This window comes from Falco biarmicus, chromosome 7 (genome assembly GCF_023638135.1).
Source record: "Falco biarmicus isolate bFalBia1 chromosome 7, bFalBia1.pri, whole genome shotgun sequence".
Lineage (NCBI taxonomy): Eukaryota > Metazoa > Chordata > Aves > Falconiformes > Falconidae > Falco > Falco biarmicus.
The window spans coordinates 22,793,167-22,806,385 of record NC_079294.1 but is presented as its reverse complement, the minus strand read 5'-3'; the positions used below and the strand labels follow the sequence as shown (position 1 = coordinate 22,806,385).

The 13,219-nt window shown below is 43.0% G+C and overlaps 1 protein-coding gene across 2 annotated transcripts in view; it reads right to left on the bottom strand.

The window, feature by feature from the left end:
- The window catches only part of RGS6 (regulator of G protein signaling 6), a 284,190-nt gene that overhangs the window by 52,482 nt on the left and 218,489 nt on the right, over positions 1–13,219 (bottom strand). For both annotated transcript variants that reach the window (XM_056347234.1, XM_056347233.1), the window contains exons 9-14: positions 11,274–11,355; positions 10,681–10,755; positions 9,222–9,320; positions 8,058–8,119; positions 3,710–3,820; positions 381–506 (exon numbers count right to left, since the gene is read on the bottom strand). In XM_056347234.1, coding sequence (XP_056203209.1) covers positions 381–506; positions 3,710–3,820; positions 8,058–8,119; positions 9,222–9,320; positions 10,681–10,755; positions 11,274–11,355 — 555 coding nt within the window. The remainder of the gene's footprint in view (positions 1–380; positions 507–3,709; positions 3,821–8,057; positions 8,120–9,221; positions 9,321–10,680; positions 10,756–11,273; positions 11,356–13,219) is intronic.

Below are 13,219 nucleotides of genomic sequence, written 5' to 3'. Positions count from 1 at the left end.
GGACTGCAACAGTTTTTAGCCACATGATCGCCATACTGTGTTTCCCTCACACAACCCCTGCCACAAATACACATGCAAATCCTATATATTGTTGGGGTCTTAATAGTGATACACTGTGTTTCATCACATTATTACAACTTTGCAAGACCTTTGCATGCAACACTTAATAACACTGGCTCTGCTAAACACTGTTCCCGAGATTACTTACATAGCTCTAGTATTGGCATCCATAGTAGTGCTATGGGCCAAATCCTGCCATTTGCAACTTCATTCAAATGCATGTTTCTAGCAGTTCAAGACAGACCAAGCATTGGATTTCACCTATGCAAGAGAGTAGGATTGGTCCCATTCATTTAGTTAAGTCAAAGAAGGTTTTGCACCTGAGGTTTTCTGAGCTGAACTCTGATTCCAGGAAACGAAGGAACTGGTCTCGGCCTACTGGGTCCTTCAGCACCTCATCCATGGAGAAACCCCATCTTTTCACACGCTGCTGACTAGGTTCTTTGCTGTTTGGAGAGAGAAGGGAAAAAACAGATGGAATGCACATTTCTGCCTGCTGTCAGAGCAGCTGCTGCTGTTTCTGTTAAGCAGCAAAGGGAGGAAGATTATCAGACAAGGAGATGGTGGGGTTTTTCCAAGATTTTGCGGAAACACAAATTAGCAAATAACATACAAAAAGAAGCTATAAAGACCAGGATCATCATTAAAGCAACTGTACTATCTGGGTACATAGCAAAACAAGAGAGACAGTGAATGATACGATTTTCAGTGTAATTTCTGGTAGGTTTCATGTAAAGAACAGCATGCCATACTTGAATAATTATTCATTATGCACTTCTTATGTATCTCCTCAAATGTACCTTGGGATTTCTTATATGTCAAGGCAGAAATCTGCCAGCAGTGTTCCCTGGGCCGATGGTGGGCTCCAGGGCATCTCCTTGTGTTCTACAGTGCTGGCTGGTCACTTGGAAATGGCTTCAGATTTTCAGTTCCACATTTGCATCAAAAAAAAGCAGTTTCACTAAGGAGCAGTGCAGAAAAGATTTCTAAATATGGTTACTGCTCTGTGGCCTTTTATTTTTCAGTGCCTCTGATTTTTGGATGCCTACCTCTTGGAAGACTAAAAAGCCTCTCACTCCCACCCTCCATGATAATCACTCTTCCTTTCTGTCTCAGCTGGGACACTGAGATGCAGACTCCCCCAAAATCACTAAGAATCTTTCTCCTCAATTATTTCTTAATACAACCTTACTTACATAAGATGTTTGAATTGCCAGACATGTCGCAGAGATGCCTATGGGGAGAGGCAGTGCCGGGGAATCACAATGAGGATCCTACAAGACAGTCTACATCAGAGCATAATCTGGGCTCACAAAATGTTTGAAAGCTTCTGGTGTGATGGCGTCATACTATGAGACAACCACAAAAACAGAGCTCAGCTGCTCACGTTTGTGACAGTAGAGCCATTGTTAACAGTACATATCTATTAAACTACATGTCTCATCATGTCCACAGTGATTCCTAATCCTGGAGCCTCAGGGGACAGTGGCGATCTGTGCTGAAGACAAATAAGCCAAAGGGGTAAATAAAATGCCCACTTTGATTTTCTCTTGGTGTAAAGATTAAGCAAAACTGATGGGCACGTCCTCACTCGAAGTGCAGATCATTTGGGATGGCTCCTCCTGCACTTGCCCAGGAGCCAGCAGTGCTGCAGACAGGGGCACAGATGCCAGCCTACCTGTTAAGTGAGCCAGCACGGGCGCATGAAAGCCATATTTGTGCGGAGCTATGCACAAGCTAAGATCAGGAAATTTCCTGATGAATCCAGAGATCTCTGGCTGCTCTTCTTGCTACTGCACAATGTTCTAGCATGAACAAAAAAGCCAAAGTGCTGTCTAGAATTGAAGGCTTTCCGTGATGTTTCCTGAGTCCTGAGTGCCATGAAGGATGAACTGTAGTGGCACAGGGTTGTCCATACTCAGCAGCTGGCCTTGCCATTAGAAGTGAGAGGCTCTTTGTTTTCCTGAGCAAGGGCTCTGCTCTCCTAACTGAGGAAACAACTTTGCAGGCAACACAAGGGGAACTCAGGGATCACTTAATTATTCATGCAAGTTGCAACTAGATGCAGATGCAGTGAGTTCTCTTACAATAGAGAATAAAATGGAAATACAGAGCTGTTTGTTCTTCCATCTCCCAAGAATACAACTTTCTTTTTTTCATCAGCAGGAGAATCAACTTCCTTAACTCTGAAATTGTAGCAGAAGCCAAGTATTTATTTTAAATGCCTATAAGGCTGTGACATCAGCTTAATTGTATTCTTCAGGGACAGACATCTTTTCTGAGATTTGCAGCTACCTCAACAGATGTGGTTATAACAGATGCCTGGATTACCTTGTGGGTGGGGGTTCCTCCGGAGAAGTATTTTGCAGGGGCTATAACTGGTTCTAGCCCTGCTAGGGAGGATGGAGAAAATGAGCGAAACTGACTAGAAAGGAAATTATAAAATATTAAAGTTACATGAGGAGAGGCAGAGATTAGGGAAGTTTCTGTGACTACCAGAGAAGCAAGTGAAAAAATCTTTCACATCCCAGACCATATGGCTGTTAAACAGGGAAGAAAACTTGCCCCTTTCCTGGAACATGGATTCACTATGAATTAGCTTTCTTAGGCTGGTAGCTTCTTAAACTTTACATTATTATTCAAGAATAGACAGGATTAGATTTGGCATTCTCTTTTCAAAGATTTGCTAAAGTGAACTCCCTGTTCAGATCTGGTGCCAAACAGCAGCAGCTAAACACTAGGAGAAGCTGCTCAGCACTTCCAGTAGCTGGCCACAGCATGTGAGCGAGTACTGAAGGTGGTATGTGGCATGGCAATTCCATGCTGTGATACTGCTAGGTACAGAGGCAGGCAGGACAATTCTAGCCCCACTACAAGGACTGTGGATAGCCTATGATGGCAAGACATGTAGACACTGGCCAGACTTCCCTTGCACCAGCATCACGTGGGCAAAAGATCTAAATTGCAGTGCTGTGCTTGTTTTTTTGGAGAAACTGAGGTGCAAGGCATTGGAGGTCCTAGTGTCATTCCTCCTCCTTTTCATCTATTAGACACCATAACAGAGACAAGCCAGTTTGTTCACTAACAGGTGAGGCCCAAACTCACTTTCATCATCTATTACAATTCTGACCTGCCAGGTCTCACACATTATGTGTGAGCTACACTCCTCTGGCTCCTGTGCCAAATCCCCCTCCGCACAGCAGGAACAGTCACTGCCCTATGACCCATCCTATTCTGCCAGTAGCATCTTTCATGGGATCCCAGGACAGGAGCAGGGCTGGAGCACTGCAGCTGGGGGAGGACCAGAGAGCAGGCTCTCAAGGGTCAAAGGAGATGTGCTAGAACAATATTTCTTAGCAGTATACTAGATCTGTGGACTCTTAGACCTAGGTCTGTGCATGTCCTTGACAGGCATGAGAGCATCCACTACCTGACTTAGAGAGTACCACACATCAGGTCATATGGCAGTGGAAAGGCTGAATAATTCACACAAGAAGTGATAAAGCATAAGCTCCTGTTTAAACCTTAGCTATGTTACTTGTACCCTGTAAAGTTACACACAGCTTCCTATCCAAACAGGGCAGTGAGAGAAGCATACAAACAAAACGGCAAGACAACTCTAACATTACTTAAAACCACCGATTCTTACCTCATTTCAATGTCCCACAATGCTGCATCATCACTTATCCAGGGATTGGAAGGCTCAGCAGGAGTTATAAACGGGTCATATTCCACATATTGCTCTGTGTAGGCTATTAAACTGCGACAAAACAAAATAAAAATAAAATAAAATAAAATTAAAAGAAAGAAAAAAAATTGGGGCCTGGATACTGAGTCACATGTCAGAGAGGTACAGATTTTCTTTTTTTTCTTGTTTGTGTGCTTCTTTTTATTTTTTGTAGGGATTAGTCAGCTTCTCAGCAACCACAGCAGTCCCTTTTCCCAAGGATGGTGCATGCAAGGATTCCTCTGCAAACGCGCACCAGCTCACTGCAGTATCTTCCTGAAGCTCATCTCTGTTGAGGTGCCCATAAAAAACCCAATGAAGCGACAACTGGTCCCCCAGAAAGCCACCGGATGGCTGTGAAGCGCATGTCCTCCTGTTCATTTGTTGCCTCTTGCCCTTTTGGGTTTTGCAGACTTTTGCATCCACTTAACTTTATGCGTTATGAGTAACTCATCTAAATAGGGTCATGTGCTGTATGTAGCTAAGAATATACTTAAATCTTTGGAGGATCACGGTCCTGAATGTCAAAGCTTCAGGCTATAGATGATTTTTTTTTGTTACATTGGTATATCCTTTAGTCTAATGGCACTATTGTAAAATACTTCAACAGTAGTTTATAATAATTAACTTGGAATGTAGTAAATTATATGCATGTTGGAAAAACACCTGACCTTTATACTGGCTTGCTTCATGATGAGCAAGATAAGACATATAGCCTCTAATCCTCACTAGGATGAGATTCAAAGAGCTTCCTGGGAAAAGGACTGTGCTTGCATAAGTGATTCAGGAATTCCACTGGGGTTGCAGCTAGGGGCGCATTTTTACAAAAGAAGGACAGCATATATGAAATAAATCAAAAGAAATTTGTTCTAGACCATATTGGAAATACTCTAAGGCACTTTTTAATTTTTTTTGCCTAGGTCTGCCAAGTAATTAACTAAGTTAATTGAGTCTCATCATACTGAACAACTAATCTACTTGCATCGTGATTGTCCATGCTAAACCTTACCTCTGGTCTTCCACATCTCAAAAAGGTAGGAGAATGAAAAGACCCCGTGAAACAAAGGGTCACAAAAGGCAGAAAGTTTCCCTGACCTGCTCTACAGTAATTATTTCTTTTTGTTTGTCCTAGCTCTTATCATGAGGCATTAAAATCACACACTTTTGTAACCACAGCAGGTTCCCATTGCCCCTCAGGGCACTCAGGGCTGTCTCATCTCATTTCATTAATTACATTTCATGACTGCTGTGGGTCAAGGGTTGGAGGAGGGAGCAGCGTCCAATTTCAGAAAGCAGCAGCAATCCCTGAGACATCAATGAGAGAGAGGGTTGGTTAAAAAAAAAACCAACAAAAAGGATCAATCAGAAGACATCTGCTGTGAAACTTGAATTGCTCCTAATAAAATAATAAGAAGGCATCAGAGGTACTAGCACAAGTACTAGAAAATATAAATGGGGAAAAAACTAAATTAGATGAAACAAGGGGGAACTGCTAAGCACATTTTTCTGATTCAGTATAATGACAGCAGCAGAATCACTGCCTTATTGTCTACAGCAAGCTACAGGCAGGGACTCCTAAGGGAAAGCATTTCTGTCAAAATGCAGACCTGGACTTCTGGACTTTCAGGTGATGCACTGCAATTCTGGTAGAAGAAGCTGTGGGAAGAGTTCCCTGAAGGTTGCAGAACTTGCCTTGAAAACCCAACTGTTTTGCAATCAGGGGGCCCTGCTGAGCCTTCACAGCAACTTTGAGGAACTGAGAGGACGGCACTGATTTTCACCTAGGGAGCTGAGATTGCGTGGGAAGATGCTCTGGTTTTCCCCAGCCATGTCTGTGATGTCACATGTAGTGGAATTGCACTAACACTGCACGATGCAGTCTGGGAAAACAGCAGCTAGGAATATATTGATAGTTTTGCTCAACAGTTCCCATATTTCACTGCCAAATCCTAAACCTGACAGTGTGCAGGTCCCGAGTGGGGAGAAAGGAAGTGTAAGAAAGGAGAAGAAAACTGTTTCCAAGGTGCCTGGACCAGCTGAGGAATGCCTGCTCCCACAGCTGCTGCAGGTCTACTCCTAGAAGGGAAACAGCGAGGAGGGGGAAGAGTAACTTTAGTAGCAGCCATTTATTTCATGGAAGCTAGGGATGAGCTTTTGAGAGCCTTTCCATTCCTCTTCTGCTGAACAAGGGCTATCCCATAGAATAGCATGCATTAATGGAAAATGTGACTGGTCTACCACTATTAAAATAATTTATATCTTATTCCTATAACAGAATAGATAGCAGCTTATTTCCCCCACTACCCCCCTGCCTCATGTACTCCTCATTACTTCCCTCACCCCACCTGAAAGTGCCTTTGCGCTGTACTGAAAAAGTGCAGGTGGTGCCACTGTCAGGCTTGGCTGCCTAAAGGAGCTTGCCAAGAAGTTGTCTCCTGCACCCCAGTTTGCCACACTCTCACTTAGAGTCCTGCCAAGCCATTGGACTCGCCAGCCCCTCCACTTCCCTCCCGCCTACTCTGTGACACCCCACGTCCAGCTGCCCTGCCCACTACTCCCCGCACCAAGCCCTGGGACCCTCCAGCAATGCTGCCATCCAAAGTCATCACAAAACCAAACACTTACTCACAAGATATAAATATCAAAACCATGATTTTCATTGTTTATAATTTCAAAATGAAACTTTCAAAACAGGAGAAAAGAACTTTTTGATTGTTCTGATTTTATTTACTTTTCTCCTGGTTATCAATTTGCACCGGTTTTGATAGCAACATTTTCTTCTCCAATTTGGATCAATTTTAAAAAAAGCCCAAAGCCCTTTCAAAGCAGGAAAATTTTCTGTCCAGTTTTACTGAAAATTAATAGGTTTTTTTGGCATGGACAATTTTACATTTATAATGTCAGTAGCTCCTAATGAACTTGAACAATAGGTGTGTTATGTGGACAGGATCTGATGGTCACAAGTAAAGGAGTTTTACTGAGTCCATCTTATTGAGTAAATACCTACCTAGAAAAAATTCAAGCAAAACAGATCTGTTTGCTTGTAAATTACCCACCTGGAAATTATTACTGTCTCGGCATATTAGGGTCATTGTAAGTAAATTCAGTACAAATTGACATTTTTTTGGTAAAGCCAAATGTATCTTCTTGATAAAAAAGAACCAGAAAGCCCAAAACATAAATATGAACGCGTCAATTTCAATCATACAATATAGCCTATGCAGGATTTCAGGGAGCCTCTGAACATTTTCTATTTAATTGTATAAATTTTCATTTTAATTGTTAAACTTTATGAACCAATAAGAACTTACTTTGGGGCTCTCAACATTTAATTTGCCTAGTTTAGTGCACACACCCTAATTACAGGTGCAAGCACTGCAAAGCACATATCATAGGGTAATCTCTTTTTAATTTGCTTAAATAAAAATTCCTCTATTATTTCTCTACAAGGCACCAGCCTTTATCATGTCCCTCATGTTCAACACAGTTTTGCTCGAGAAGTGATGTACTGAAGAGCATGCCGATCCCCACATTTGTCTCAGCGATTCTCCTGCAAATGTGTGTAACTTACAGGTATCTAAGTAAAGGAGCTGTCATTCCCAATGAAATCTGAGCTTGTTCTTTACCTGTTCATACTTTCCTACTGGAACTAAATATTCTGCAAGTCAGATTGTGCCCTGATTGCCTCTATGAGAAAGCCACCTCTTAAAACACTGCCTTGAGTAGGCCAGGTACAATACCAGCACTTTCCCACAGGGTTTCATATATGTAAGTGGGAGTAGAAACTGGCCCTACAACCCCATTATGAATCAGACAACGAACATAATGCACAACAAGATGCAAATGCAGCTCCCTCCCCAGAGCTGTGCCAGACTAACACGAGATGCACACTGAGAGTTCACCCACAAAAGAAAAAAAAGAGTATTTTCAAATTGAAATAGGAATTACTTTGCTGCAAATAAACTTTAGGGTTGTGCAAGGGTGGGAAACAAAAGTACTGCAAGAGTTCTTTCTTTTGTGAATAATATTTCTTTTGCTCCTACAGTACAACAGCATCCTCATTTTTCACCTGCTTTTTCTCAGTGGCAGAAGAGCAAGTGCAGAAGTGACACCGGTCAGCAGACAGGCAGCACGGCTGGTCAAGGAGTGGGAAGGATGGATGCAGAGAGAGGGGACCAGCCTTTGTGCGTTCCTGCCTGCTCTCTATTTCTGGAAATGCCAAACTGGAGAGAAGGAAAGAATGGGAAATCATGCAAACAGGGACACTCACCTTTCTGCTACTTTGGACATCTTTAAACAATGTCTCTCTATCTGCACATTCAGGAAAGTTATCTGAAGAGAGAGATGACAAGGACATTAACAATCCATCAGCTCTACAGCATGCATTGACAATATCCTAATACACTATTGATTTCTCTTTCCAAACAGCTAGAAAGTAACTCAGAAGGAAATGGGACCCTTCCCTAGGTATTAGAAGAAACTTATTAATTGCTTCCAACAGGAATCTCCATTTCCTATGGCAAAGCCCCAGGGGAAGCTTCAGAGGACCTAATTAAAAGTAGGAAAGGCACGTATTTGGGGCCGAGGTTCCTAGACTACTCAGGGTGCAATATGATCCCCTTTTTACACCACACTCCTCTCTTCCATTTCTCTGACTGGCACCACAAGACCAATAAAGGCTTTACAGCACATTAGCACTCTGCTATGAACTAGTTTTTCACAGCACCCTGGCAGCCTATGTTGCCTATGATGGAAAAGGTCAAGGAATTTAGTGTTCAGGTTTAGTTCAGAAGACGATCCTAAAACTGGCTGCCTAAAAAACATGTTTAAAGCTGCCTTTATTAAAACGCTGACCTTGTGACTCCTGTCTGTACTTCAGTGTGCTGCTGCTTGTTGCAGGAAAGTAATTTTGAGGGACAGCTCCCTGGGTCAGGGCAAGGATGTGCGAGTTGGCTGGCCATTCCTTGGAGTGATTGTGCAAATAACTTTTTCCTAGTTCCCCAAAAGCTCTGACTGTACGGTCTAACAGTCACACACCAAACGATGCCTTTCCTCACCACCCGTCCCCAGCCTGTGCCCCAGTATGCCAGCTTCTTCCCTAGCCTTTGTCACTGCCCATTTTTCAGGCACCCTCAGTGAACTGGAAATTAATCTGTCTGCTGGTCCACAGACAGAGTAACAGCAGATTCAAAGGTCAGTATTATGCATAACACATATCATCATACAACTGCACTGTTCAATGAATCTATCTATCTATCTAATTAAATACTTCTTTACATAAAGTATGTGAGAATCAAGGACAGGTAAAGCATACAATTGGTTTTGCTGGTATCTCAAAAACTGTATATGCTTTTTTCTTTTTTTTTTTTCTTTTTTTCTTTCTTTTTTCTCCAGATATCAATTCTCAGAAGTTGCCACCTAGCCATCTACTTACTTGTTTCCGGACATCCTCTTTTGTAGTTTTGCGTACAGGTTGGGAGGGCATGTGTACAGGGCTTTGGGGCTGAGACTCCTCAGTAACCCCGTATACAGACTGTGAGGAACCAATAAACAAACAGAAGAGATTACAGCATTTCCCTCTGTCATGCAATGAGGCAAAATGCAGTATGCAAAGCACTAAAATAACAACCAGCAACTTCCTACTGTTTATATCCACACAGGTCAATAATCATTCAGCCTGGAGCAAAATTTACAGATCAGACAGTGCTTGCAGACACCTGCACTTGGAAGGTCTGCAGGCATGTTAAGAAAAGAGATTATTTTAAATGTTAAAATGTAGCTGATAATTTTGAGGGGCTCTGAAGGCTTTGTGTCAATGCTTGCAGGATGAACACTGCGAGTGGTCACTGTTGTGAACCAAGTGGAGAAAGAAAAGACTAGAAACTAACCCTATGGCATTTTCTTTCACTTGGTTTAATTTCTTGTTGTAAAACTACACATCGAAGAAAGTTCTTAACCAGGTGTCAATAGGTCACGTTCATGTGAACCTTTCTAAACAAATACCTTCAGATTGAGTTGTAGCCATTCATTTTCAGGACAGAAACCTGCACTGACAGTAATACCAGTTACCTTTTCAATTAGTGTTTTTTATTCAAAATTTATAGGAGACATATGAACAGCTCTGCTGCAATATAACTACCAATGGAAGTTCAGGAGTCTGGTGTCCCCTCTAAAACAGGTAACAAGTGACAGGACAAGAGGAAATGGCCTCAAGTGGTGCCAGGGAAGATTTAGGCTGGGTATTAGGAAAAATATCTTAACTGAAAGAGTTATCAAGCACTGAGAAATGCTGTCCAGGGAAGTGGTTGAGTCACTGTCCCTGGAGGTATTTAAAAGATCTGTAGGCGCAGCAGCTGGGGACACGGCTTAGTGGAGGACTTGGCAGTGTTAGCTTTACAGTTGGTCTCGATGATCTTAAGGGTCTTTTCCAACCTAAACGATTCTGACTTTATATACATAGAAGAGCTATAACTTTCTGGAAGTCCAAGACACCCAAGTTGCTAATGATCCAGCCTTTGAAATGATTAAGGCTGGTAAACAGCTCTGAAAAACCTGTGCCCAAATAATTTCTGAAAATGGGACCTAGGTACTTTTGCCAATTCTTTTTAATTTTACAGGAGGGCAGAGCCAGCAGACATCTGGGAATCAGAGCTCCTTAATGACCTTCTCAGCTCTACTCACCATCCAGTCTGTACTACTATGCTGGTAAAATGGGAATAGCAAATTCACCAATCAGAACAAAATGAACTGATATTTGAAAAACACTTTTATTGGTTCCTATTGAGTAAGTCTGATATACTGTAGGTGTTAAGTGTGATTTACATTAGAAACAAAATAAAACAAACCACAATAATCCCCTGCAAAAGAAACCAAAACCAGAAACTCAAACTGACCTTTTTCACCTTCTGTGGGTTTTTCATACGGCGACACTTTCTAATGTCCATTTCTGTGGTGTTCACACAGCCCGGCTGAAAAGAGATGGTAATCGTATTACTCCTCTGTTCGCTATCTTCATGCTACCTTACCTTTCTAAAATATACAATTAGATCTTGTCCAAAACCCCTTCCTGAAGTTTGTGTCCCATAAATTATCCTTGCTAAGCAAGAGACTGCACATACCCAAAGTTGGCATCTCAGCATCCAATCCATTTACTCATAACTTTGGCACCAAAAGGAAATATCTCAGCTAAGACGGGAGCTTTTTCTAGCAAGTTTGAGCCAGACTGGGTAAGCTGTTTTTCTTTTGTACGTATAAACAATCTTCAAAAGTTCACATTTATCATATATTTCCAAATCAATAGTTCCATGCATGCACAAGCCTAGAATGTCTAAAATAATCTTGTAGACACTTGGTGTGTTTTGAAGTGTGAGGAAAATCCATGTGGTGATTTTAAAGGCAGTGTTTTTGTGCATGGCACAGTGCTTACTAGTATTAAAACTTCGCTGTCACAACATGGAAAGTCTCATAATTCAAAATGAAGCTTTACCACAGGCCTGTGCACATCCCAGAATGCTCTTTCCTGGCTGTCCAAGATCTTTCTTTCTGTTTTATCCTTTTTCCTGTCGATTCTGAAAACAAAAGCATAAACATATGAGTCAGTGTACAAGTAATGCTTTCTTCTTTTGTTACAGTTCCTAGCTGGGGTCTTTAACCCCATCAGAAAAAAACAGCCAACACCCAGAAATCCACCTTTTTTAACAGCAATGCCACCCTCCCACTTGCAAGGCCATGTGCCATGAACAAAACATCACTGACCTTTATTCCAATATGTGTTAAAAAAGATTCTCCTACGAACGTGGAAAATTTATTTTGACATCTCTTTTCATCTGGTGAGGAAAACAACTTTTCCCAATACTCTGTTCCCAGACCCTGATTTGACAAGCTGGGGAAGTTCATGGGTTTGGCTCTGTCAGGAGCCCCACTGGAACCTCTTTACGCCAGGTGAAGCTCTGGGCTGGAGCTGGACAGAGCTCCACATCAGGAGGTCTCATCGTACCCCAGTGCCCCAGCAGCACCACTGGCATTCCCAGCAGCAACAGCAAGAGCAGCACTTGTGTCCCTCCTTAACAGCTTTGAACCCTAAAACCTGCTCCACCCCCATGCCCCAGTGTTGGCAGAGCAAGGGATGGCACCACGAGTGACGGGAGCTGAGCTCGCTGCATGGCCCCAAGCAAGCCAGCACTCGCCCAAGAGACACATGGTTGGGCACCTCAGTAACTCAGTAAATTCAGCCCTGATGCAGCCAGTGGATTGACTCGCTCAGAGCACCATATGACAGGCCACCCGAGGCTGTTCAATGCAACTGTTCCCCTATTTCTTGACAGCACTGAGCAATCTACCTCTGGTACTTCGCTCCCGCGCTCAGCCCTACACGTGAGCACAGCAAAGTCTCCGCTGGCAGCAAGGCAGGCTGCAGGGAGACTGGCTGAGGCACGGGGAAGAAGGAACTGCCTCTCCTTCCAGAGCAGGATTGAAAAGCTGACAGTGTCCCTGTACTGGTTTCCCACATTGCTGCCACCCAGGGAAATCAAAGCAGTGAGGAAAAACCCCACACCAGCTGGGATTTGTGACCACCAGGTACTCTCCCTCTGTTTTTTGTTTGGAGGGGCAGTGATCCTTGGCAAAGTCTGTGCTAGAAATGTACCAAGAGGACAGGAAACAGCGGACTGAAACTGAAATTTCTGAACACCCCTCCCCACAAAAAGCCCAAGTCCTCCACAGTTCAGTATCACTCTCTGAATATCTCCCCACACAAGGCTGAGATGAGAAACCAGCGCTGCAGTGGCTCTGTACCCACACAAAGACAGAGCAGCTGCCGTACTGCACTGAGGACACAAGCACAGACACCCAGCCCCAAACTACTTTTTCTGAGTGAGTCCTTCACACCTGGCCAAAGAGGACGATTAAGTCTTCTGCCAGCCTTACACCACACACTGCACGCAAACGGGAGGGAGTCTTTGGAGGCCTCATGATCACCTTCATGGGGACTTTGTGCTCGACCCAAGTTCTCGGTTCATGTCCCCAGACTTACTGGTAACTCAGTATTTCACATTTTAAACTGAAGACACAACATAGACGCTCTGTGGCTGCAGTTTCTGAGCAATGTAGGTATAGCAATGGAAATCCTGTGTGTGCAAACACAGACATGGAAGGTGGAGCAGAACTTGATAAGCAGGAGGAATGCTTTCAGGTAATTTTGGTTTGTTTTCCTGTTTAGTTAACTCAGGACCATGAATTACACTGTGAAGTTCAGCCCTGCCTTGTTGGGAACCTAACCTGATGACTGAACCATTATTTGAACTGGGAACCAAGAAGCTGAAACTAGCCAGCAAAAAAAGTTGATAGTGGCCAGTCCACACTTAAGTTTCAAAGAAAACAGAAAGGAGAAAAGACAAGTAAGCAACAGAGATCATATAAAGAATCTGATATTTA